This window comes from Gekko japonicus, unplaced genomic scaffold, assembly GCF_001447785.1.
Source record: "Gekko japonicus isolate JY-2015 unplaced genomic scaffold, Gekko_japonicus_V1.1 scaffold549, whole genome shotgun sequence".
Taxonomy (NCBI): Eukaryota; Metazoa; Chordata; class Lepidosauria; order Squamata; family Gekkonidae; genus Gekko; species Gekko japonicus.
In genome coordinates, this window is record NW_015169189.1 from 592,640 (window position 1) to 620,193 (window position 27,554).

The window sequence follows — 27,554 nt, forward strand, 5'->3', positions numbered from 1 at the left end:
GAAGATGCTCTGTACTAAGTTTAGTGGTACCCTGGTTTTATAATTTCACCCATCCCAATCTGCCAAAAGACTAAAAAATAAAAAGGGCCTCAGAACTATGCACCAGAAAGCCTATACTGTAAGGCAGACAAGTTATACTCTGGCCCTTTTCACATTACTGCTCTAAACAGGATGCTATTTCAAGTAAAGCAATACAGGGATGGGGGTTTCATACAGCAAATTTCCTTCCATTAATGAGCCATCTCTGAAGCACTATGGTCATTTCAAACACTGCCACTTCCCCCCATGATCTTCTTCAGACTTTTTTAATGTTATAAGGTGAGTGCTATAGCTCTAAATGGTACCACAGAGATGCTCTATAGTGCTCACCTTAGAACGTAAAAAAAATGTCAGAGGAAGATTGTGCGGTGAAAAGGGGGGGCATGGCATTGTAGGAAGCATTAGTTTAAACAGTATAACAGAGATTCAGAAGCACAACAAAGGTGTTGAAAATGTTAAAAAAGCAGTTTTCCTCAAAAGCAGCTCAACCATACTTTGCTAACCTGACACAAGCGGGTTTGTATGAGCAGATAAATAAATTCCGCTAGTAGCTAGTTACTAAAATGGGTATGTCTGAAATGACAGAAAAAATCCATTAGCAACCAGTTACTAAAATGGAAGACAAAGGCAGTTTGAAAAGGGTATGTTGGACTAAGGAGAAACTGACATGGTTAGAGGCTAAAATATTTGGTTTCCCTATGGGCATTTTAAATAATAAAGATCAACAAAAGACAATGCTGTTTGGCTCATATTTACCTCAGTTTCAGCACTGACAAGTTGCTTTTCACGCTTCTCTAAATCAGTCAAAGTTTTCTGAAGCTGTTCCTCCAAAACAGTGTACTCCGCAACCTAGAACATAAGCACTTTAAGAAACAAAAATACTGAACTCTTGAAAATAAATTATCTAAATGTTTGCCATTTCATATTAATTTTCCTTGTAATGGAAGCCAGATTTCAAATGAGATTGAATTTCTGAAAGAGTTAAGTAAAGAATCCAAGAAGCCACTGTTAATTATTGACTTTCATACACAGTGAATTCCCAAATATCAAGTACTGGATGTGCTCCAGTCAGATTCACTTTCCTAAAATACCTCAACAGGACCAAGAACAGTGATAGTAGTGGCCATTTTTCTACAGCAACTAGGAATAAAAACAATGGCAGATATCCAGTCACACAAGTTCCAAAGACTTAAGAGCACAAGTCTCTGGAACTGCATGGTTGGATATCTTCCATCGTTTTTCTTTCCAGTTGCTGTAGACTTAAGAGCACAAGTCTTTGGAAGTGGAGGTGGAAGTTTCCACTAAATAAATACCCTGCCCGACTACAGACTCTGCTCCCTATGCAATTCTGAAAGTCTGCTGACCCTTAGGAACAACATTTCAAGGGACTCATGCTACAACGGAAGGGGGAAGCAGGAAACTCCTGCTCTGTGAGGTCATGGACTGATACAGGCCAAACATAACTTAATCTATAAACCACTCCTAATTCCAGCGTATTTCTAATGTTTACTACCTGGACTGTTCTCATATAGTTTATGTTACAGTGTACATCTAGGTTACAGGTACATCTGGCAAGGTAAAATCTAAATGCCTTTTGTCACCACTGCTGAATTCCTCTGGTAGTCTGAGTCCAGTGGCACCCCTAAGACCAACAAAGTTTTATTTAAGGTGTAAGCTTTTGTGTGGAAGTACACTTCCTCAGACAAATTGAAACAAAATTTCTTCAAGCCTTACATACAGGAAGATGGGGTGGTGGGGGGGGGGTTTGAAGAGTTAGGAAGAACCAGTCAGAGTTAAGATGCATGAAGGAAGCTGAGATTGGATCAAGGCGGCAAGATTAATGAACGGCAGCAAATTAGCATACAAATGTGAGAGCTAACAAACAGATGTGCGAAGAAAGCCTGAGTCTAGCAGCACCCTCAAGACCAGCCAAGCTCAGCCCTGGGTACATGTGAGAACAGAGATGGCTTATTCACTTGCTCATCTTCTAACATTGTAAATGCCAGCAGTGCCCTTCAGTTCTCTACACAGGACAAACAGGTCAAACTCTACACCAAAGGATAAATGGACACAAATCTGACATTAAGAATCAGAAAACTGGTCCTTCCTGACAACTTCCACCCCCCCCCCCCATCTTCCCGTATGTAAGGCTTGAAGAAATTTTGTTTCAATTTGTCTGAGGAAGTGTGCTTGCTCATGAAAGTTTACACCTTAAATAAAACTTTGTTGGTCTTAGGGATGCCATAGGACTCAAACGTTGTTCTGCTGCTTCAGACTAACACGGCTACCCAACTGAATCTATCCTCTGTTAGTTGATTATGTTACACTTTAAAAATGCAAGGGGAAAGAATCTTACTTTTTTCTTTACCAGTGCTTCTCTTTCTCGGTCCCTCTTTTTCCACTCTTCTGCAAGAGCTTGCATGTGAGCCAGCTCTTTCTTCTTCAGCTATAAAAAACAAAACACAGACTCACGATTAAAAACACTTCCCTTGTGAAAGCCAAGACAAAACAAATGGTGACTGGATGGCTATACAACCTGCTGAGAAAGTCTTATTTCCTCAAACAACTACCAAATAGTACAAACTTTCATATACCCTAAACAGATTCCAGATTAAAACACTGGACTTTATATCCAGAGAACTTCCTTTATATCCAGAAGAAGACAGCACTTCCCAGAACAGGATTATTTTTCTGTGAAGGCTAAAAAGATAGTTACTAAGAACGAATAGTTTTTACAGCAAGGAAAAGCTCAAGTCTATCCAAAGTCAACACAGCAGTAAAATGTATTACATTATGCCACAAGTACAAATTTCTGAAAACACTGCCAGTTTGTGTTACAATGCACAGGCTAAATACTGCTACCATGGTCCATAATCAACTATACCTATTGAAGATTTAAGAACAGATAAGTTCTCTTAAGCAGGGCTGGAAAGAATTTCACCAATTCCCCCCTTCCACTGCTACTCCCAAAGGTCCACTGAGCCCTAAGAACAAATTCCGGGGAGCTCAATAAATTGCAGCAGGATGAAGGAAGTCAGCAGAAACTGCGTCCCTCGTAAGAAAACCTAAGTGCCCTTAAGTCTTTGGAACTCTGTGGGTTGATACAGGCCATTGCAAGTTGTAAGCAGAAAACTGTAAAAGAGATTGAAAAAGCACAGAAGTTTCTGCTTGAGCTAACTGGACTACAGTACGAAAAATAACAAAGACCAGAAAAAAATTAACAGGTGAAAAGAAAAAAATTTACAAGTTCACTGACCATAACAGAAATCTTCCAGTTTCAAGTTATGTTTAAGTCTCCAGAAAGGACATCTCACGGTTCACTCAAATTACAAATTCACACTATAATGTGATCTGAAGGAAACTCCTTACAAGTTGCATCAGAAACCCAGAAGCTAGCACCCTTTCCATGGGGTGCCCTGTAAAATCCAAAGTGCCAGTCTATTGCTGTACCCCATAACTGGCCCATGTTATAGAGACTAGAGGAGGGGCAACAGACCACAAAATTACTTACGTCACTAACTGACTTTTGAACCTAAGAACTTGCAATGGGAAAGATTTCTCTTGAGCATTTAGAATATTTTCAAAATAGTCTTACAACTTCCAATATAACTGTTTCAGCCTGTCAACATATCTCAAAACACACAGCAATCTAAATCCTACCAAACAGTGTCTGGGCATAACGATAAAGTTACCATATAAGATCCAACAGTGTCAGAGTCAAGTAATACTGTCATGTAAAATTACTGTATAGCGCATAACATGGCAGAAAATTAGGTGTGACCAGATAATTTGCCTATGAGAAATACTGAAAGATATCTTATCTTGACAATCATAGAATCATCTACAGCTGAACAGCCCTGCATGCTTAACATTCGGTTGCAACCTTTTTAAGGTAACATGATAGGATGGGCTTGTCAAGTACACATATTTATAGCTAAAGAACTGGTGCCTTACTAAAAAGAAATCCTAACTCCACTCCTTCAGCCATTTAAACTCGAACACAAGTGTAAAACTAATCACAATCCCCTGGTATAATGTTGAGTTAAACCTGCAACTGAACATCGACAAAATTACACAGTAACCTGGTCCTCAAAAAGATCTTCTTGCATCTCTTTCCACATTTCCAGTTCGAGGGCTGCCTTGTATTCTAGAGTTTCCCGTGGTTCTGGCTGGACTTGTGGAGCATTAACAGGCTGAGGTAGAGGAATCTGTGGTGGTTCATCAGCATCAGCATCTAAACACTAAGGATGAAATACTTTTAGAGAAACCTTCCTTGAAAGCTCTCTTTCTTTCTCTGTACCATGAAAGGGCATATTTCTCTTACCTGGGATGAATCAGATACTAGAACCTCATGCATCTTCACAAGTCCATAGTCTTCTAAAGTTATTGTATATGAAAGTTCTGCCACCTTGCTGCTTGGCCTACAAGAGACATCCAAAACATTTCATTGCCCTTTTCTTCCAAAATAGAAATCCTTGCTTCATAACCAACTATATGACAAAAAATTGCTGTAAAAATGTAGCAAGTATTTGAAATCCAGTAAAGCTTTTGACAGGGTTTCCCATGATGTTCTGATGGACTGGACTGTAGGATATTTAGGTGGATACAGAACTGCTTGGAGAACCACACTCAGAGAGGAGTTGTCAGTGGCATTTCATCTGAATAGAGGAAGGTGTCCAGTGGGGTGCCACAGGGCTCAGTTCTGGGTCTGGGACTTTTCAATATTTTTATAAATGATCTGGATGAGGTTCTGGAGGAACTACTCATTAAATTTGCAGATGACACTAAATTGGGAGCAGCAGCAAACACACTTGAAGATAGAGACAGAATTCAACAAGATCTGAACACGTTGGAAAAGTGGGCAGATGTGAACAAGACACAATTTAACAAGGATTAAGTGTCGAGCTCTACATCTGGGTGGGGTAAGGATGAGACAAAGTTAAAGATGAGCAGCCAATGTGATGCTGCAACAAAAAAGGCAAATGCAATCTAGGGTGTATCAACAGAGGCATAACATCCAATCACAAGATGTCACAGTCCTGCTGTACACTGCATTTGTCAGGCTGCACCTTGAGTATTGTGTGCAGTTCTTCAAAAGGATGTGTACAGAATGGAGCATGTGCAGAGGAGAGCGACAAGTATGATCGGGGACCTGGAAACCAAGCCCTGTGAAGAAAGGCTGAGGGACTTGGGAAAGTTTAATCTGGAGAAGAGGAGGTTGAGGGGAGACATGATTGCTCTCTTTAAGTATCTGAAGGATAGGACCAGAGGACAGGACCAGTGTTCCCTCTAAGCTGAGTTAGTGTGAGCTAGCTCACAGTTTTTTAGCCTCCAGCTCACACATTTTTGTCTTAGCTCAGGAAGGAGGGCTCCAGAGTAAACAAATTTTATGCAGCAGCCAAACTACCTGCTCACAACTTTAATGCCAGTAGCTCACAAAGTAGAATTTCTGCTTTCAGGACTCCACAGCTTAGAGGGAACATTGGACAGGACTTGAAATAATGGGTTTAAATTAAGGGCAGGAAGGTACCGGCTGGATATTAGGAAAAACTTTTTCACAGTAAGAGTTGTGCAACAGTGGGATCAGCTGCCTAGGGAGGTGGTGAGCTTACCCTCACTGGTAGGGATACTCTAGGCTGATCCTGCATTGAGCAGGGGGTTGGACTAGATGGCCTGTATGGCCCCTTCCAACTCTGTGGTTCTATGATTCTATGATATTTAATACAATGGAAATATATATTTGCTGTTTACTGTGATGCCACACATTTCCACAATTTCAGTGCTTTTTTTGCTCTCAGGAATCAAATATCCTCTAGTGCAAAACATATATCAGTGGGGGAAATGAACACTGGGTTGCAAGTTAATTTAATATATTCCTATGCCATATTTCTTAAGTTCTCAAGGCAGTCAAAACCTAAGACAAGTATTTTTGATTGTGCTGCTGTTCAGAAAGATTAAATTTATTAAATCTTGCTCAGTCTTTCGATAGCTTTAGATCACAAATGTGCCCGTAAATTTTCCTAGCAAATTTCTGAGGAAGCTTGACCACCCTAGCCCACCAAAGATCACAGAAAGTTGAACAGGTTTAATCGAACATAAAGATCTTGACAACAGATAATTGGCAAGATGTATTACCCCCTTTTAAAGTGAGTTCAGAGTATGTATTCCTCCTCAGATTTCCATGCTTCCCTTTCCTAATAAGTCTGGTGGCAGCCACTGCTGCTTACTCAGTTCAAATACGATCCTTTAAATAAGCTCATTCAGAGGCTACCCACTTTTCTGTACACCATAGAGTATGCAAGTTTAAGCCAATGAGTAAATCCTTTAACTGTGTCTACATGCAACTTGTTAAGAAGCTGTAGATACTCTGATCTGTTACTAATTACAGGATAAATGTTCTAGACTCTACCGGAACAATGGTCAGATTTAAATGTGACACAGGACAGAACTTGCTTGCATGATTTTCCATATACCCAATGTCTTATTTAAACTGGCCCATAATGTGTGCAAAGTAACTATGTGTTGAATATGAGCACATCAAAGCTCTGCAGCCTGAACAGCAGTTACACTGCTAGGCTAATGGTGCATGCATAGTCACCGTGCATTACTAGCAACCCGATTTAAATATGATATTGAGTGCATGTAACACAGGTTAACTTTTTTTTGTCTTGCAAGTGTCACATGTAAATGACCTAATATATTGCTAACAATGTATCATAGAATGTTACAAGGAATAAAAACTTGAGAAACATAAGACTACATTAACTTTTCTGTACTGGTGAGTTAGGTATAAAATGAATTACCAAAGCCAATAAGATTGGACCACTGCCATCTAGTGGTTATTAGGTTATCATACAATTCTCATCCATGTTTATTGGAATGGTAGAATTGGAGTAGGGCATTTTGAAAGCTCAAATATATTCAAACACCAATAGAAATCAATAGAAGCCAAAAATATATTGAGTTTTGTAAGTCAGCCTTGACCAAGGCTTAACTGACAATATATGGAAGACTGAACAAGAAAACTTTTTTTAAACCGTTGTGTTCACATACAAAATAGACAATTAACATGAATGAACATCACACACATTTTCAATTGTATGTATCCTTTTAAAGGTCTGTGGGATATAGGCCCTTGCACTGTTCCTCCGGTATGTTCTTCCTGCCCAAAGTGATGCAAAACCAGTATTTACACATTCAGGCAATACAGTTTTGAGCAGATTTGCATGGCATAAATAACAAACATGTAAGACCCTCCATTTGACCTAATAAATAATATAGTATTGAACCTAATAAAAAATGATGCCTATGAAGGCTATTAGGACGTCAAACAGAACCGGCTTTAACAGAGTAACTTCCATTTTTCAAAACACACCATACCCTTGTGCTGCTGTAAAAGGCACTGTTTCACTGAAGATCTGCCGCCAGCACTGCTCTCCGTTACCACCCAGAAAACGGATTTTTTCCATGGCCAAAACGTTGGAAAGCTGGAGTCTGGCAACTCCCAGAAGCAGGTCTTTGGCCATTTTATCTTTGTGCCACAGCTCAACCAGCAATGGTAGTCTAAAATACAGAAAGAGGGAAACAAAAAACAATTTTATGAGCATGAAGAGAGGTTTTTTGGCTTTTAGGATGGATGGATACCAACTGTTTTTGGCTTTTAGGATGGATGGATACCAACAAGTGTAAACCAACTGTTATTAAAAATACCATCAGTTGAAGTTCTGTATTCTGTTTCACAAGTGGCTTTAATAATTTTCATAGTAAATTTTCCTCATGATAGATACATTTGAATTATGTGGTGATCACAGCTTCCCTATTTCTAACAACCAGAAAAACCCTTCTTATTTTACATTTTGATTCAGAATTTGTGTCATAATTCAAGACCATTCTCCAGTGTGTTTACTTTCTCCATACATTACTTATGAGAACAATGCTAACTTCAAGAACAGGGGTGTCAAGCATGCAACCCGGGGGCTGGATCATGCCCTCAGAGGGCCCCAATCCAGCCTGCAAGACCCTGGCTGTTTCCTGCTTTCTCTTCCAGTTCTGCTGCCGCCGCCACGTCACAGCTTGCTTTACCAGTCTCTCTCAATCACACAAGAGAGAGAGATAGGCAAGCCTCTCCTGTGCGATTGAGTCTGGTAAAGAACTAGCTGAGGCGCTTCCCCCTCCTCCTCCCAGGGGGAGGGCAGGAACAGCCAGAACTTGCCCCATGGCCAGGCTGCAGGAGACAAATGGAAGACTTTCCTTCCTTCCACTGGCTGAGGCTCCTCCCTCAAGGGGAGGGAGGGAACAAGAGAGAGCTTGCTTTGTTGGGCTGCCTCAATTGCACAGGAGAAATACTACGCACCTTTAAGACGAACAAAGTTTTTTCCAAGGTATGAGCTTTTGTGTGCCTTGCTACAGTGTGTGTGTGTTTTGTTGGGCTCTTTATGCCAGAGCTCTCCTGGGTGAAACTGGGTTCCCTCCCCCTTTTCACTGTATTCATGCCCTCATGATCCAGTCTTTCTCCGTAATGCATTGTTCATTCAGGAAGGCCTCCTTATCTCTCCTTGCTGTTCTCTGGAAATCTGCATTCAGTTGGGTAAATCTTTCCTTTTCGCCTTTGCCTTTCGCTTTCCTTCTTTCCTCTGCTATTAGTAAAGCCTCATCAGACAGCCACTTTGCTTTCTTGCATTTCTTTTTCTTTGGGATGGTGGTGATTGCTGCCTCCTGTACAATGTCACGAACCTCCGTCCATAGTTCTTCAGGCACTCTATCTATCAAATCTAGACCCTTGAATCTATTCTTCACCTCTACTGTATATTTATCAGGGATGCGATCTAGGTCAAACCTGAATGGCCTAGTGGTTTTCCCAACTTTCTTCAGTTTAAGTCTGAATTTTGCAATGAGTAGCTCATGATCTGAGCCACAGTCAGCTCCAGGTCTCGTTTTTACTGACTGGATAGAGCTTCTCCATCTTTGACTGCAAATTATATAGTCAATTTGATTTCAGTGTTGCCCATCTGGTGATGTCCATGTGTAGAGTCGCCTCTTCGGTTGTTGGAAAAGGGTGTTCGCTATGACCAGTGTGTTCTCTTGACAAAACTCTGTTAACTTTTGCCCTGCTTCATTTTGCTTTCCAAGGCCAAACTTGTCTGTTATTCTGGTTACCTTTTGACTTCCTACTTTAGCATTCCAGTCCTCTATGATGATGAGGACATCATTTTTTGGTGTTAGTTCTAGGAGGTGTTGTAGGTCTTCATAGAACCGGTCCACTTCAGCCTCTTCTGCATCAGTGGTTGGGGCATAGACTTGGATTACTGTGATGTTGAATGGTTTGCCTTAGAATCGGACCGAAATCATTTTGTCATTTCTGAGACTGTATCCCAGTACCGACTTTTGCACTCTCTTGTTGACTATAAAGGCCACACCATTTTTTCTACGAGATTCCTGGCCACAGTAGTAGATATAATGGTTCACTGATTCCTAAGTGTTTTAGGCATGTTTTATTTAAAGTTTTAAAAATAATAATTTTAATTGTGTTTGTCTGTGTCCACTACATGGCTTTACATTTTATGACACACATGGCCCGGCCCAACAAGGTCTCATTTATGTCAGATCTGGCCCTCATAACAAAAGAGTTTGATACCCCGATCTAGAAGAACAGTTGAACTTCTTCACAACAATGAGGACCGGGCACATATTTTGATCGTCACAGGGTTTTTACACTATGCATCTTGACTCTGTGCAGAGAGCATGATCATTCCCAGAGAGTTAAGAACATAAAATGGCAAAAAAAAATCCCACCCTGGATTACTATAGCAGGTCTCATTAACAGAATGAGTCATACAAAGTTATTCACATGATATACACTATTTGAACAAAATGGTCTTTCCTGTAACAGATATTTAGCCTGTAACTTCAAAACTGTTCAATATTGTCAATATTGTTTCACAGACATGAGTACATAAAAAGATACACTTCTATTACTAAACCAGAAGTCGCAGCATAGGTGCTACCTGAAGAAAGTATCCTGAAGCTGATGAGGCAAAGTTGCAAAATCAAATGCACAGTAGGACTGAGGAAGAAAAACTTCCATGTTTTTCTTCACTTCTACCGGAGGGCTTGTCATAATAGGTGCGGCACTGCCAAAAAATGGATATGAATACCTATTGAGGAAGGAGGGGAAAATCCAAGTTAAATTTTCATAATTTGTAATTTTCAGATCTTTTAATTAAAAGTCTTCCAAGCTAACTATACTAATGGCATAATGCCAACATAAAATGTGGAAATTATGGGAAACTTCCATTAATTCAAAAACACAGAACTCAGTGCATGCATGTGGGTCAGCAAATGATCAAGCATTCCTGAAAAGCATGATCCTTATAGAATAAATAATAGTACAAGTTGGAGGCCAGTAACACTTGCCGGGGGGGGGGGTCCATCTCTCTTCCCACCCCATTGCAACTCCACGTCCCACCACCCACCTGCAGCAACAGCGATGGTATGTGGGAGCTGTTCCTAGCCCAGAGAGGCTCCCAGCCTCCTCCACCAACACAGCCAGCCCCAGAGGCTCTCCTGGAGTCCTCTGATGCCAGGCTCCAAGTGGCTCCCTTCCTGAGCACTCCGCCATGGCAGCCCAGCAGGGAGCAGTTCCCAGACTGCTTCACCGGTGCGGACAGGCACTCAGCCTCTCCTTGTGTTCAGCGCCGCTGCAGCCAGGCCCACAGCCTCTCCCTGTGGTTCACCCCCACCACTGCACCTGGAGCTTCTCCCAGCATCCGCTGCAGCAGCAGCCGGGCACCAAGCTGCTCCGTCCCGAAGTCTACTGTTGCAGCAGCTGAACCCACAGCCACTCCTAGCATCCTCTGCCATGGCTGTTGGGTCCAGAGTTGAAACTTATGGCGACTACCACTGCCAACTCCACTGGTAAGTGCATTGTCTCCCCATGCAGAGACAATGTGGGTTGTTTTTTTAATTTTGGGGGGGGATTTAAATCCTCTGTATTTTTAAAAACTTTTTAAACATTTAGCCTCCATGTGGCCCCAAGTTGCAGATTTAGCTATCCACAGATGGGGATGTTAGTTGTTGATATTTATTTTTAAAACAGACACATTTCAGAAAAACATTACTACAACAGGAAGAAATGCACTGAACTGCTGACATCCAAACAAATATACTGGAACTTACAGGGTCCATCTTGGAAGAAGACTGAGTACATGTTCTTGGATGCTTAACAACACAAGGCCAGTACTTAAACTCAAGGTGAGCACAACTTCACTCTTAAAAGTATTGTGAAATCAACAGCCATACTCGTATTCTAATGCATCAAAAAGCAGGATGCAAATTGCCTTGTCTTACAAGGTTTTTGTTTTTAGTTAGCATTACTAGCATTGTTACACAAGAAAACTATTGTGGTAAGAGAAAACAGGAAAATACACCAAGTTTTGAGTATGAGAAATCAAACATGTTACACTTCTAAAGAAACACTGTGCTGCAACCTAAAAACAGAACCAGTGTATTTAATATGAGGGCAATAAATCCTCAAATCTACCTGTATAGATAGTTTATGAGCAAATAAACAACTGCTTTAAAAAACAGAACAAACTATGTCTAAAACAACACACTGCCCTTGAATCCAAGCCTTCTGCAAATGGAGTAACTTTGTGAAGAGATCCACTACCCACTGCTTCCTGATAAACCACTGAATGTTCCAAGTAGAACCCTCAAGAACAGTACAAGATGAAGCTTGGAGGTCTAGAGCAAGGCTCTAACGCACACGAATCAAGTAGTGTTGCAGCGATTTGTGCCAATCACCTTTTTTTGCTACAGCCCCTATCATCTCAGGTAACACTATCCCTGGTGGACCTTGACCTTCAAGAGCAACTTACTGGGGAGGTGTGCAGGGAAATGGCACCAGGAAGGAGGCAAAAATCCCACACATCTTTCGTAGCCGCCTAGTTACAAGGTGAGCTTCATACTGAAATGCAGCAAGTTGTCCTGAATATTTTTAGAATTTCTATGTCTAGAAGTATTTGACTATTACATAAACAGAGCTAGGACTGGTAGACCATGATAAACAAAATAACATGCCTATTGTTTCTGAAAATCAGTGAGGTGGGCAAGCTGATATTTTATTTATTTTTATATGGAATCTTTCTGAACAAAAGGGCATTCAGAGTGAAAGCAAGAATAGTATCCAAATTTCATTCCAATTTCTCAATGTTCAATTAAATTATTATGAGCAAAGAGAATGCCAATTTAGCTAAACGCTTAATCTCACATAGCAAAAGAAATACATTCATTTAGCCATTTCCCTTCTTCCTTGTTAGCCGTACTTTTTAACAGTCTTGCAAAAAAGATGATAGTATGCAACACTGATGCTTTCAAACAAGAGTCAAACTAGATGAGATACTGAAAGATCATGAGCAGATCTCCCGTATACTTTTACTGGATGAGTAGCAGCTGTCTCTGCGAGAAAGGGAATCAAGGACCGCAGTGCAGTGGAAAAGAAGGTTGATTCTGGGATGTGCATTCAGTATAAACTGAGCTGGATAAATACCCAAAAAATACCCTAGCAATATTTTGGGGGTATCATGTATTTATTTTTATTTATTTATTTATTATTAGATTTATACCCCGCCCGCCCCAACGGGCTCAGGGCGGCTGGATAAGATCTGTATTAGGAGATCTGTATTTGCCTACCGATATAGCTGAGCCCGAAAAACGCCAATTTTATCCAGCTTTTATTCGGGTTCATTCAGCTATACGGAAACCCAGCTGCCAGCCATTTAAACCTAACAGCTGACAGGCAGAACCGCTGTTGGGTTTTAATGCCTGCCTGGCAATCATTTCAGCGCTCTGTTTCCTCCTCCCGCTCCAGAGTGAGGGGAACGAAAGGGAGGGCTGAAATGGCTTCCTCCCCTGTAAACCGATCAGCTGACAGGCGGACTGCCACACTGGTTGGCCTACATGGGAGGAATGCCTTCCCTTCCCTCTCTTGAGCCACCCTGCTGCAGCGGGGGGACACAAGGAGAGAAGGAAGAGAGAGAAGGCCGCTGGCTCAGGGAGGAAAAGAAAGGCATTTAAACATGCTTTCCCTCTCTGTCTTCCCTTCCTGAGTCGTCCCCACTTCCACTTGTCAGTTTCACTCCCATCCGTCTGTCAGTTGTTAGGTTTAAATGGCCTAAACCTAACAGCTGACCAGCGGGGAGTGAAACTGACCAGTGGAAGTCACCTGGGGCTCGGGGAGGCAAGGGAAGGGAAGGCATTTAAACATGCCTTCTGGGTCTCCCTCCCCTCCCCGTGGGTATAATAGACCCAAATATATTCAGAAATACCAAGTATTTCCCAAATCTGATTACTATACCGGTATTGTACTCAGGAAATTTAGTATTTACCAATATTTTTCCGGTAGGATACACCCAAATCTGAAAAATGTCATTTTTTTCCCTTGCACAGCCCTAGTTAATTCTTCTCTGGCACAATTTCCCCTACTGCCTATTGGAGGCAACTTACAGGCAATCTGTATGCATCTCCCACTAGGGAAAACAGGTCCAGACTGGTGTAGTGGTTAAGTGTACACCAGTTTGGTGTAGTGGTTAAATGCACGGACTCTAATCTGGGAGAACCGGGTTTGATTTCCCACTCTCCACTTGCACCTGCTGGATGACCTTGGGCAAGCCATAGTTCTGATAAGAGCTGTTCTTGAAAAAGAGCAGTTTCTGTCAGAGCTCTCTCAGCCCCATCTACCCCACAGGGTGTCTGTTGTGGGGTGGGGAAGGGAAAGGAGTTTGTAAGCCGCTCTGAGACTCCTTCAGGTAGTGAAGGGCAGGGTATAAATCCAATCTCTCTCTCTCTCTAAAATGGCACATGAAGAAAATATGATGGATAGGATAGGTTCAGCCTCTCCTTAACAGCAGCCAATGAGAGTGGACGTACAGTTCGGAGAATGAGACTTAAAAAACAACAGTTGAGGAACGACAGAGGTTAGCAGGGGACAAGTAGACAGCTTAAGCACTGAGGTGAAAAGATAGCTTTCTGACTGAGTGGAACTTTACAGAAGAGCTGCTTGGAACAGGCTGAAAATAGTAAATTTGTAACTAAAGGATCCCAGTTGTAGGTATAGGTCAGTTCAAAAGTTCAATGGATGTGAAATGTTGTTTCTTAGACTTTACATTCCACAGTGTTTTGTTCTTATGAATAAAAATTTCTTGTTTTGATTAACCTTGCGGGCTGCATGTCTAAGGGAAAGAAGTACACACACAATTTAATACCTCGGTCTACACACATATAGGACATGAATGAATGGTGGCACCAAATGATTGGAACAGTGTCTGAGCCCCAACCCCAAAAGCTCTGTTGAGTGAGGACTGCTTATTAAAGGTGCGAGATGGTCATGACTTTCTGTAGATTTTAAAAGGGACTAGGGTGGCGAGTATGAAGTCCTGACCTACTTGTACCCCATAACCTGAATAAGAGAGGTTGTACAGAGTAGTAGAGAGGATAAAGGGGCATCAAAAAGGTCTTTTTAATTCTTTCTGGCTACTCACACTACAGCACAGATCTGAATCAGGCACTGGCTGAAGCTGTGTTGAGCAACAAAGTTTCATATCCGAGATCCAATCATGGATCTTTTTTCAGCACATAATCTAGGTTAACTCCAAGCCATGTAGCTAAATGTTGACGTTGTAGATTTTTATATTCCAACAAGATATGGATGCAGTTAACCATAGTCTGAAAGCAAGTGAAAAGGTTTGCTTTCCTGCTTTTTTCATTCCACTGTCTTATGCCAGTTCAAAGACAAGGGAGGGAAAGAATCTCTGCAAGCAACTGCCTCGTATATAAGGGCCAAACAAATCTCCAGTCTGCGAGCCTGGTAAAAAACTTCCATTGCCTTAGTCCCCAAATATATGGGAATCCACCAAAAACAAAGTCATCTCAGGAAATCTCTGAACTGGGAAAAAAAGAAAATAATTTATTTGTGTTAAACCTCAACACATCTAAAACTAGCAACACACTCTAGGAGCCATTCCATGGGATACAGGGGACAGAATCACAGCTCTACACAAAAGGTCATCTTGTACTTTTCAAAGTGAAAAATCACAACAAAAATCACCCTCCTTTCTTCCATAGAACTATTAACTAAACATGTTATACCTTAAGATGCAATTAACAGGAAAGCCAGCATCCATATTATGGACTGATCTTAAATCTAGAGAGAAGCAGAAGTGATGAGATACTGCTGGAACTGCAATTTTTTGCCCTGTAGTAGGCTCAGAGGTACCAGATCCAGTGACATGGTGAGGCTGGGATGCAGGCACTCGAGTATTCAAAGCTGCAAGGATAAACAAACAGTATGTTTACCTTTAAAAACTAGCTTTTGTTCTTTCAGATATCTTCAACACTCTTCACAGCTATGTAATGCAGTTCTTAACTCACATCTATACTGTCGATACTATTTCAGATATAATTTAACTTTTCCCTCTCTAAAACTAGATTCTGAACTACTTACATTCCACTATAGGCTATTGCCAAATACTTTATGACACATGATAGAAGCTTGATCCTCAAGGCAAGCAAGTACGCACTGAACTGCTTTTAACATTTCAAGCAGCCCTCCACAAATTGGCTAATTTGCGATGAGGGCCAGGGCCTTCTCTGTGGTGGCTCCATATTGGCGGAATGAGCTCCCAGGGGACATCAGGGCCCCACGGGACAGGGGCCTGCAAGACAGAGCTCTTCCACCAGGCCTTTGATTAAGAAGCTGCACCACTTAGAGTGAGGCCCTGGTCCCAACACCAATGTCAATACAAAACATCAATATCAATAGTATTATACCACCTTGGCGGAATGAGCTCCCAGGGGACATCAGGGCCCCACGGGACAGGGGCCTGCAAGACAGAGCTCTTCCACCAGGCCTTTGATTAAGAAGCTGCACCACTTAGAGTGAGGCCCTGGTCCCAACACCAATGTCAATACAAAACATCAATATCAATAGTATTATACCACCAACAGCCTGACACAACCCAGACCAGCTGTCTGTATATTGTGATTGCTGCAAACATCGGTCATCATTATATTAGTTGTACTAGCACTTTATAATTTATTGCATTTAGGATTTGTTACAAGATCCGTATGACTCCCCCTCACTACTGCTGGACTCCTCCAACTCCGCCCATTCCGCCACCTTGATGTCCCACCTCACAGGGCAGCAGGGGCCTCAGACACCTGAACGGAGAAGGGGAGTTGCGTCACCGCCCCTGTCGACCCGCTCCTTCTGGATGGCAAGCTGCCTGATTCTCTCTGGGCGCAGCTCTGTCCAATCCAGGGCATCATCTCCGGCCCCGTCACTGCCCTTTTATCCCTTCCCCGCTCCCCCCAGTGCTCCCTGTGCTCGTCCCTTCCTTCCTTCCTCCTGGCCCCACCCCTCTACATAGCTGAGAACACCGGCCCTCAGAAGAGGCCATGGTCCCCACTACTCCTTCCGTGTTGGAGCAGGGCGTCGCTGGGTGGCTTCGTTTGGGCCACTGGGCTCGGATACGCAGGCAGGCCCTTGCGCTGGGCCACAGGCCCGGCAGAGTTGTTTCTGCGTGGGCGAGTGCACTACTTCCGGCTCTCCTGCTGCCGCCGCTCGAGGAAAGCATGTGGGGCAGCGACGGCATTTCTCTGGCCAAGGTTGTTGTCCTTGGCTGTTCTTCCCTGGCTCTCGCCGGGTCCCAGTTAAGCAGCGGAGGACCCAGGGAGGGGTCTTCTGGCGGCACTGGGAGTCCCGTCAGCAGTGTGGGGGCGGAGGGTGTCCCGCCGTCGGGACAGGATTTTGTGATTTTATAAATCTTCTTGTTTTAGTTTTTTTACACGGTTTGTAAGCCACCCTGAGACTGCTTTGCAGGGAGGGCGGGATATAAGTCAAATAAATAAATAAATAAATAATATTGGCTGTCTCAATTGTAAACTGAAGGTTAAAAGCTGGGGGGGCATGCAAGGAATCTCGGGGAAAGGGGATTTGGAAATCCATCTTCACTATGGGTATGCACTTCAAAATTATCATTTTAATTCCACAGCAGAAAGTCTGGAATGTCATGATGATAATTTTGATTAAATATTGGGAGGATTGTTACCATTCTGGAAAGTTGGGACATTGGAACAATATCAAAAATGCAGTGAAAACGATAACCGTGCACTTTTCAAAATTACCGAGTGAAACTAAAACACTTCCCCTCCCAGAAGCAGCTAGAGAGTATGGAGCTGGTCCATGACACCACAACCCCTTTAAAACATGAAAAATCAATTACAGCAAATGTCGCCCCTGCTTGCCTCTAGAGGCCAGGCCAACCACAGTGTAGTGCACAGTTTAAACTGGCGTTTAAAGGACTCCCCCTGATTTAATTCCAATATTAGTGGTAGTGAAATATTGGAATCACCACTGTTTATTGCCAATTCAATACTAGAAATATCAGGAATTGTATTGCGTTGACAGTATCCTATCGTACTTCTCACTAATCTCCACCGCAAAATGTCTCCTTCCATCTCTCACTCACCTGGCCACCTTTTCACCTCCTTTAACTGACTAGAACTTTTTCAGCCTTTGTGCTGACTTTGAGGGCGTTTCTTCCTCTTGATTAATTTACAGAGTCATATTTGTTTGCATACCTGGGGAATCCCTGAGTAGGTGACCCCTGTTCATGGTCCGTTTTCATGATCAGAACTGGGATCAGCGATGACTAACAGAATGATACGCACTAATATCTATGCAACTCTAACCGTTTTTCTGCGGCTTTGGATTCCTGTCATACTGAATACTTTCCACTTCACTTTCTGTTGCATCCTCTTTTGTGGGAGGAGAATGATGAGTCTGAGGTGGTGCGTTATGAGAACTTTTCTCAGGACTCCTTTCCTGATCACGTGTTGGAGACAAAGCTTTCTTCACTTTTTCAGGTTCAGCCTTTGTAACTCCTTGAACAATAGGCTAAACGAAACAATACAGTGCTGTAATTAAAAGGTAAATTTCATTCTGTGGACAATGTAAAGTTATCCACAAAAGACTAATATTGCAACTTAGTGTTTATATTTCCTATTATATCTCTACATTTATACATAAGTAAAACCATAAGAACAGAAAAGCTGTACCTGAGAAACATTATCTTTTTGTAGAGCTATTGATACCCCAAGAGTGGGTGCCATATCCAGAGGCACTAGGGGCAGTTTTTGCCGGGCTCTATTAGGTGGCACAAGAATGAATGCTCCTTCAATAGCTACTGGTTGCTGACAGATATCTACATTTCCTTTCTTCACCAGTCCAGTAAGAAGTATTTCAGTGCTTCCCAGAGATTGTTCCCCACAGCACAGATGGATCTGTGTTCCAAGAAAGCACCATGAAAACCGTTGAAGTTTGAATCACATTTAATTGTATAGGCACTAAATTATTTTGATACTTCACAAAAGCAAATCATTAAGTAGAAATAGCAAGTTCTTGAAGAAAAGAGCAGCTTGCAATCTAACACAACAGCAGATTCTAATCTTTCCCAAACTGCCTCATTCTGTAAGACTCTGGTTTCTGTGTCAAAATTAGGCAACAGACTTGAAGTGGTCATGTTACTGTGCATGGCAAGTCAGGATTCACACTCTGTAAGGAACACAGAAGATGAATTCTAGAAAGTTAATGTGACTCACTAACAAACCTGCAGTCTCATCCAGAGTTTCACAGGTACTAATGTGCACAGGCTTAATAATTCGCTACAGTGGTTGCTGGCAACTCTTCACATATGGTGGCATGGCCACACAGAACCGCTACCGAAGGGAACAGGGAAGCCCTTATGCCCCAAGCATGCATGGGCCTGTGGAATTCAGATGCTAAGGCCAAATTTTAGCTCATTCTTCTCCAGGTCCACAACTTTAGCATGCATGCTTTATGACACCAGTATTAGGTTTCCACTTCTGTGGGAAGAAGGAACTCAGACTTTAATTCTCTGTCCTGTTCAGAAGCATATTAACTTCTGGAATCTACTACACTCAAGATGTGACAACAGCTACTGATTTCAATGGCCTTTAAAAGCATAAGATAAATTCATGGAGAGCAGGTCTAACAAAAGCTGTATGGAACCTGTATATACAATGGCAATTTGGACTGGAGATGCTGGGAGCAAAAATCATCACCATCCTCATTTCCTCCCTGTGAGCTTCCAGAGACATAAGAATAGCTGCTGCTAAAATCAGAACACTTCTTCTGGACACCCATTTTTGGAAATAGTGACCAGCAACAATCAGAGTCTTAAAACTTTGTATATTCACAGCTGGATGAGTCAGTATATTAACTGAATTCTGCCAGTACTACAGCAATTCTAATTGCTTCCCCATACTTTTAATTGCAAAAGATACATTTTATTTTGAAGTCTGTGACCTCTTTTTGTGCAAAATACAGCAAATGCAACTAATTTAACTAGAAAGAAAATTCTCACCTGCAATTTAGAGTGAGTTAAAAAATAGGCTCTTAAAACTTCAATGCTGCTGCGAATTCTAACAGATGCCCGCTCTGGCTCAAAGTTTGGATTGATCAAGTCAGTAAATGGTTCATTGGTCACATCATTGCCCAATAGTGAGTAATAGAAAAAGAACTCCGGCTGCTGTTCTGGAAGTTTTACTGTGGTAGGTATTAGCTAAACAAAAAGGAAACAAGCAAACCCTGAAACACCACAGGCCTTCAGTTGAGAGTGTTCTTAATTCTTCATATTTCAACAAATACTTCCAATCATTCAGAATTTTAAATGTTTACGCAGTATCAACAATATAAAGCTACCAATATAACCTGTGAGTTCCAGAACTTAAGTTGCATAAGAATCGTCACTCATCTAATCTGCTCCCATAATGAGGGTTTTAAATGGGACCCACTATGAAAACAAACATATTTTAAAAGAATGTATAACAAAATTAAACAGCAGGAAGGGGAACAGAATAATCACAACCACATTTCTCCACATGTTAATATTCTGTAACCTATAAACACTACTAAAAACTAAAATGGTGAATTCATGCTGTTACCTGTTCTAACTGTGTAGCAAATGCAATTGTAACAGACAAAACAAAGTAGTCTCTGCAATATTCTGCTGGTCCAATTTGATGATATCCTTCCTCTTTGTTCAACACTGCTACAAGATTTCTGGGGTCCAGCCCAGGTAGAGGTACTGCAAAATATAAACAAATTCTCTTGTTATGTTGTAGAGAAAACTACCACATATATAGTAGAAAAGAGTAAGAGTCCAGTAGCAAACTAACAAAATTTGAGGTAGTGTATGACCTTTCGTGAGTCACTGCTCGCTTCTTCAGGTACCTGAAGCTCATGAAAGCTCATACCCTACCACAAATTTTGTTAGTCTTTAAGATGCTACTGTACTCTTACTCTTTTCTGCTGCTATGGACAGACTAACATGGCTACCCATCTTGATCTACCACATAAAAGTGTTGGAAAGTAATTTGAGGTGAAATTTATGGAGGATAGAGTTATTAACAAATACAATATGTGCTAGACTTTTATACAGGTAAATTAAACTAATTATATGTTAATGTAGTTACAAGGCCACTGTAAGGATTTTATCATAAAGTAACTGAAAAAAACTAATGATGATGTCTAAACTTAAATTGTTCCATCATCAAGTCTCCACATCAGTTTCTTCTGTAAGCAAACAAGAGGAACGCCAAACAAATATGAGAACATCATCAGTTTCACTTTCCATGTTTACAGACTGTGTGAGCCTAGCATCCTTATTTTTTCAGAGTTTGATTTTATTATTATATGACCGTAAGTCAAAAGACAAAAGCTGGCAAAAGAGAACAGGCTATAAAGGAGACAGATGTAAGCAAGCAAACTCACCATTTGCAACATTCCACTGAGGTTGTACTTTACTGTTCTTGACAAAAGAATTTAAAGAAGCTTTGAAATAGAGAGTTATAAGAAAAATTAAAAGGGGGAAGTGAAAACAAGAAAAAAGGTGACAAAATAGAATGGCTGCATATATTATTTTTCCTGGGACATATTACTGAAGCCAGAATCAACGTTTGAATTGAGGAAGAAGGATGGTATTTTCTTAAGCTTAATATTCTGTAACTAAGCTTGAAACTTCTATGACAGGTTAAAAATCATATTAGAGAATACTGCATAGACTATAAAGTAAAGAGGTGGCATTAATAGAACAGAGAAAAGAGAAAGCAGATAATCAGTATAGTGAATTTCCAAATAATTAACAAGGATATCTTCATACCTTGAACAACTCATAACTTCCTGCCAACTGGTGCAGATCTCATTATATTACTCACTTGTTATATCTCTGGGAGGTGCTTCCTTTGCTTTAAAACCATCCACTGATGTTTTGGTATCAGTTTCTAATGTTACACTTAGCTGTAATTCAGATTTAAATTTTGGATATTTATTGCTGAGTAAAGGATACCATTTTGGCGCCTGCACATAGTTTTTTTTAAAGAAAAGAAAACAAAAAAGTAAAAATAAATACACAACGTAGCTATCAGATAGGATACAGATAAAACTGCAAAGCTATTATACTTACAATTAACACAGAGCCATCATACCACTGCACTACAAATGAAATTATATCAATTGTTTATGGGAAGATTTTGAATTATTCCACTGAGGCAATTTCCTCCACTTAGTTAAATCAAAATAGATTTGCTTTTTTTTAAAAAGCAAGAGACCAAGACAGAAGTAACCCAGTCATACCTGAGGGTACTCATGGATACTCTCCTCCTTTGTCAAAAGGATAACCTATGGAAGTACCAAGTTATATCCAAGGGTTCCATAAACACAGCAACAAATAAACAGTGTACAGGCACTCTTTGGCATATTGGGATTGGGCTAGTATTCTACACTCAACTGTGTTCCCATCTGTTCATGGAAAACGTTCTGCAAGGAGACAGCTCTGCTGCTGCCACAACACTAATGCCATGTCTGGGATGTATCCCTCCAGAATGTAGGGGGTACTCATGACAGTGCTTTCTTCCATACTATATATCTATATCCAGTTTTGTTTTGGCAGAAATTATTACTCCAATCTATTATGCCTTCTCTCCAATATGACTAGTTTGCTATGTATACTAGTATTTTTAATGTATCAGCATCTGTTTATTTGACCAGTCAACATGAAGTGATATGCTAAGTCTTAAATTGTACACCTCAGGCAAAGGTTTTCCACCTCAGTTAAATTTTGCTATTTGATTTATAAATTTAAAAAAATTACACCCGGATATTTGATGCAAAACAATGATTTCTTTAAACCATGGTGTAAATAATACCTGCTTCTTCTCCTGAGCAGCTCTTAAATCTAGTACTATATAGCCTACAGTCTCTTTTGCAGAAGTTAAAGAGTCCAAAGCAAAGCACTGTAACTTGATAGGTGTACGCTGTAACCTGCAAGAAAACAAAAATGCAATTTAATAAAAGTAGAGATTTGTAAATATTTATACCAATTTGTGCCCTAACCTGGATAGCCCAGGCTAGCCTGATCTTGTCAGATCTCAAAAGCCAAGCAGGGTCAACTCTGGTTAGCATTTGGATGGGAGATCACTAAGAAAGCCCAGGGTCAAAACACAGAGGCAGGCAATGGCAAACCGCCGATGAACGTCACTTGCCTTGAAAACCCCACAGGGTCACCATAAGTCAGCTGTGACTTGAAGGCAAAAAAAGAAGTTCATTGTTCCCTGACAGTATACATTGCTTGTGAAGAGAAGGAGAGGGAGGGGGAGGGAGGGGGGAGGAGAGTGAATTTATACCCCGCCCTTCACTACCTGAAGGAGTCTCAGAGCATCTTACAATCTCTTTTCCCTTTTCTTTCCCACAACAGACACCATGAGGTAGGTGGGGCTGAGAGAGCTCTTTTGAGGACTGCTCTTGAGAGAGCAGCTCTGACAGAACTTGTGATTGACCCAAGGTCACACCAGCAGCTGCATGTGGAGGAGTGGGGAATCAAACCCAGTTCTTCCAGATTAGAGTCCGTGCTCTTAATCACTACACTAAACAGCAAGCTTGGGAAAGGCAAAACAGTAATACCAAACAAAAATATGTCTTTATTAATTTTACAATCTAATCTCATGCCTATGAAAAAGATAATGAACATAAAGCTTCTAATCTATGCAATGAGCTCTAGACAAATAATGCCAGTTACTGTATTCAAGGAAGACAGACCGAAGGCACAGGGCAACAAAGATGGCTCTTCTCAGTGACTGCCCCAATTCATTGCCAGAAACCTTTATTTCATCCTTTGTATGTTCAAGTACAGTCTATTATAATTATTATCCACAAAGTTCTATATAAATTGAAGATAGCATACAATATTTTCAGTTGAAAAGATAATTTGAAATGTCAAGGGATTTAGAAAACTCTGAGTAACCTGTGTTGATGAAGTGCTTTCCTGTCCAGTTCCCAAGCTAATTCTGTGGCAAATTCAGGTTGATCTGTATGATCAACAGGGTCTGTAGCTAGATGTTCACCATCAAACTTGGCTTCTACCACAAGCTTATGCTTTGGACGTTTGGGAAAATAACGCCCTGCGAAAAGAAAGACCTGCATTTAACTGGAAGTAACTGCATAAACTATTGGTAGTCTAACAGCTCAATTCTAACCATGTACATTCAGAAGTAAATCCTGCTGACTTCATTTTAATTCATTAGGATGCCCCTCGAAATAAAATTAAGACTGGCCTGCAAAGCTGAAACAAGCATTCATAAAAGCACCCAAACGTTAGGGGCTGTAATGTAATTGCTCCAGTACTGTAAATCACAAGAACAAACATTCAGCTGATCCTGAAAGGGCATGAAAATTACCAAGACTGTCTTAAAGGTTGTCAGTCCCACTTCACACAAGTCAACACCAGCACCTTATATTCTGTATAGAAAGCTCTAGGATTTAAAGCTGCTGACATAATTTATGTTATGGACAAAAAATGCCTATTTTATAATCCATTGCATTTTATGTATTTATTCTGCCTTATAGCCTATGTATATGGCTTAGGGTAAAAGCAGAACTAATGTTATTCCACAGAAAGAAGACATGATACTTCAGAATGATCTTGGACTTCTAAGCATGTTACAGAAGCTGGCCCAAATGCTGCAAAGCTGTTCTGAGGCATATCTCCCATAGACCTGCCTCAATTCAGCATTAGAGAACATGACCATCAAAGGGAGAAGGATGGATGATTCTTAAGGAATCCTTACACCAATCAGTCCATGGCAAAAATGGATCACAGCAAAACTGGCTTTGATCTATGAAACCATTTGAACCATAAACATACACTATGGCTGCAATTCATGCACAGTTACATGGTAGCAAGCCCATGTAAACTCAAAGGGGCTTACTCCTAAGAAAGCAGTCATAGAATCGAGCCATTTGTTTTGATGTGTCAACAATCAGGAAAACACAACTAAAGAATGAGCAGAAATACAATACCTATTTTTTTCCTGCTAGATATATCTGCACAGACTCTCTTACTACTGTTAAAGAGATGGCTGTACCTACTTTAATAATTTTCACCTATGGAAAATTTTTACTCAGCACAGTTCACAATAAACAAGTAGCATGTAATATTAATATACGACTGATATATCTGGTAAGCATCTATTACCAAGGGATGCAATAATGATCAAAATCTCTAATTCCATAACATCACAGTGTCCATATAACTTACTAAGCAGTCTTACTGTGCTGTCCTATAAATACAGGAACAGCACACCATCCCTTTGGATTCCCTACTAAGATGTTCCCAGCTGATTGTAGGACTAGTAATGGTAACCTGAAGAAGTGGTGCAACCTGAAACGGTGCAACAATATTCTCTCCTGCTATATCATAGTACTGTGTTAAGCTACTTAAATAGAAAAGCTTAATTTTAAGTGGTGGACCATAGAGAAAATTTCTAAAAGGAAACTGGTGCTCGAGACTGCTTGGTGCAGCCTCTGACCTGGAAACCTTTCATTCTTACACAACTATGTTGGAGGAAGGGAGAGTTGCCACTAGAAAAAGATACACTGTAGACATGCTCAGGAACGCTCTCGTCATTACTATTTCTTAGCACACATTTTTTAAGAAGAACTGAGCTAAAGATGCGGCGCTAGTCAGTACTTCGTTCAGGTAAACAGAAATAAGCAACAGAAGAGCTTCAAACTCGCACAAGAGTAAGGAAACCTTCAGGTTATGTGGAATACTTCATCTGGCATTCGGGATAACTGGAAAGCTTCCGCGTGCTTTAAGGAAGGTGCTTCAGTGAATCATCTCTTTTTGCTGATCTGGCCAGGGGTAATCATTCGGACCGACCCCCGGGAGGCCATTCACAGGCAGCGTGCGCAGCACACGCGTGTTCCTCTGCTCCTTCTCTCTCACCCACCCGACCCTTCCACGCGAAGCTTCTCTGTAATTTACCTTCTAGGACTGAAACCACAATCAGAAGCTGGTCGGACTTGGAGCCCATTTTCCAGGCAGTCTAGCTGCCAACCAAGGAGCCACGGAGGTCTCTCTTCTAGCGGAACTGAGCGAACCGCCAGGCCTGAGACTGCCCTTCCGAGTCGGGTCCCAACATCCAGTCCAGCAAACCACTCGCTGATCCCGCCAGCCGGGTATCTTTTGGCGCTTCAGATTCGGTCTCAGCACAACCTCTGCCGCTTAGCAACCAGAAGGCGTAAGGCTGGCGCTGGAGGAGACACAGAGATTTAGAAGGACGGACGGAGAACGGCACTTCCGGAATACCCAATCACTTCCGGATCATCAGTACGGCCTTCTAAAAGCAAACCTAGTCTAACAATTCCGCGTGTTGCACTCTATGGCGATTCAGAGGCGTGAACGGCAACGAAATGAAGCTGTGGCAGCGTCACCTGTCGGCGTTGCAGCTGATTTCACATCTAGGAGAGGAACACAATGGGTGGGTGGAAGGGGACACGATCTGCCCTCCTGGGACCAGATGCTAGGGGGTTGAATAACAGTATGCACAGCTGAACAGAGCCTGAGTCCAGTGACACTTTTTAGACCAACAAAGTGCTTGTGCACACACACTTCTTTAGATACAATGAAATGGAAGTTACCAGTCCATACATATAGGTAGACGGTGAGCAGTAACTTAGCATACAGCATAATGAAGATGTTTAACAGATTCCAGGACCAGACAGGAATAACAAGCTTAGTTTGTATGGTTACCATTTGGATTTAATTCTCTGGGGAAACATAGTGAAGGAAATAACTATGTCAAAATTGGAGATTGATGGACAGATATATCCTTAATTAGGAAACACAAAGAGTAATTAACTGGGACCCTGCCATTATTCTCCATCCATTTCCTCGCAGCATCTTTTTTTGAAGTGGGGCGATTGGCTGTATAGAGTTATGTCCCCTGTCCCAAGACCAGAGAAATAGGTATTGGTGTCTTTTTATATGCCCTACAGTAATATTATGTTCCTGGTAATCTAAGAACAACTAAGTGTATACAAAACAAGTAAAATATCAAATGAAAATTAAAAAGTGTCGAAGCTGAGTTTAGCGTTCAGAATTTTTCTTCCTGTCTTCCCGCCAGTTAAAAACTTATTTCTTTCTCTGCTACACATTACTTGTAATTCCTGTGTCTACAGGGGAAGCTCACTCTTTGCCACTACTCTCTCTCTTGAGATCTACCACAGATCTGTGATTGTTCTTCTGCTATTTTCTATTTGCTTGCTGTCCCTGAGCAACCTCATCATATTCTGTGTTTACTAGAAAGGAAAATGACCCTGAGTGCAAGATGACTCCTCCACCGTGTTATACCCCGAAATATTTTATTATTGAACATACCTGTAACTTACATGCCAATTTAAGATGAGCGCCCCCCCCCCCATGGCATATCTGGGGGAAAAACCTAGCTTGCATTTGACTAAATACTGTACTATGGCTTTCTAGGTGGTACGTGACCTGTTTTACAACTCCTGAACTTTCTTGCTCCCTGCAGTTTTGCATCTCTCATTGCTTGTTTGATATTCCTGAATGGATGTTTTGATTGTCATCTCACACTTTCTTCTTACGTAGTATTCTTGATATTTTAAAGATGAAACCTTCGCACCAGACATGACTTTAGTTTTGCTATCCTTAGCCATCTAAAGGTATCCTGCCCCCATGATGCTTTTGTGCTTCCTCCTTTGATTATGTGTAATACTGCTTCCCAGAACACTAAATGGGAAGCAACTCGTCTGTCCTGTAAATTGCTCTCGATATGCATATGTGTTTGGGTTACCTTTTTAACAGCTTATTATTAATATAAAATCACAGTACCGTATACATGGATTTAGCTAGTCAGTTCTCTTTAAGCTTCTATGAATGGCTAGTAGGAGTGGCCATAGGCCAGCATCGGTCTTAATATACCTTAATATACCTGTATGGTTGCTTCCATTATTCTAGTGGTGCTCATCAATCTTCCCTCTAATCAGTGGAGTCTTGTGAGCAAAAGTTCTACTTTGTGAGCTACTGTCATTAAAGTTGTAAGCGAGCCATTTGGCTGCTGCATAAATTAGTTTGCTC

At 41.3% G+C, this 27,554-nt stretch overlaps 1 protein-coding gene across 1 annotated transcript in view; it reads right to left on the reverse strand.

The window, feature by feature from the left end:
• CEP120 (centrosomal protein 120kDa) overlaps nt 1-25,524 on the reverse strand; it is a 52,359-nt gene extending 26,835 nt beyond the window's left edge. Inside the window, exons 1-15 of the mRNA XM_015416221.1 lie at nt 25,440-25,524; nt 23,418-23,574; nt 22,324-22,438; nt 21,334-21,475; nt 20,062-20,204; nt 19,482-19,679; nt 18,154-18,378; nt 17,788-17,992; nt 15,184-15,361; nt 10,044-10,193; nt 7,420-7,602; nt 4,364-4,460; nt 4,122-4,280; nt 2,396-2,485; nt 796-888 (exon numbers count right to left, since the gene is read on the reverse strand). Of these exons, the coding sequence (XP_015271707.1) occupies nt 796-888; nt 2,396-2,485; nt 4,122-4,280; nt 4,364-4,460; nt 7,420-7,602; nt 10,044-10,193; nt 15,184-15,361; nt 17,788-17,992; nt 18,154-18,378; nt 19,482-19,679; nt 20,062-20,204; nt 21,334-21,475; nt 22,324-22,438; nt 23,418-23,574; nt 25,440-25,488 (2,184 nt within the window). The 5' untranslated portion in view covers nt 25,489-25,524. The remainder of the gene's footprint in view (nt 1-795; nt 889-2,395; nt 2,486-4,121; nt 4,281-4,363; nt 4,461-7,419; nt 7,603-10,043; nt 10,194-15,183; nt 15,362-17,787; nt 17,993-18,153; nt 18,379-19,481; nt 19,680-20,061; nt 20,205-21,333; nt 21,476-22,323; nt 22,439-23,417; nt 23,575-25,439) is intronic.
• Between the last annotated feature and the right edge of the window lie 2,030 nt (nt 25,525-27,554).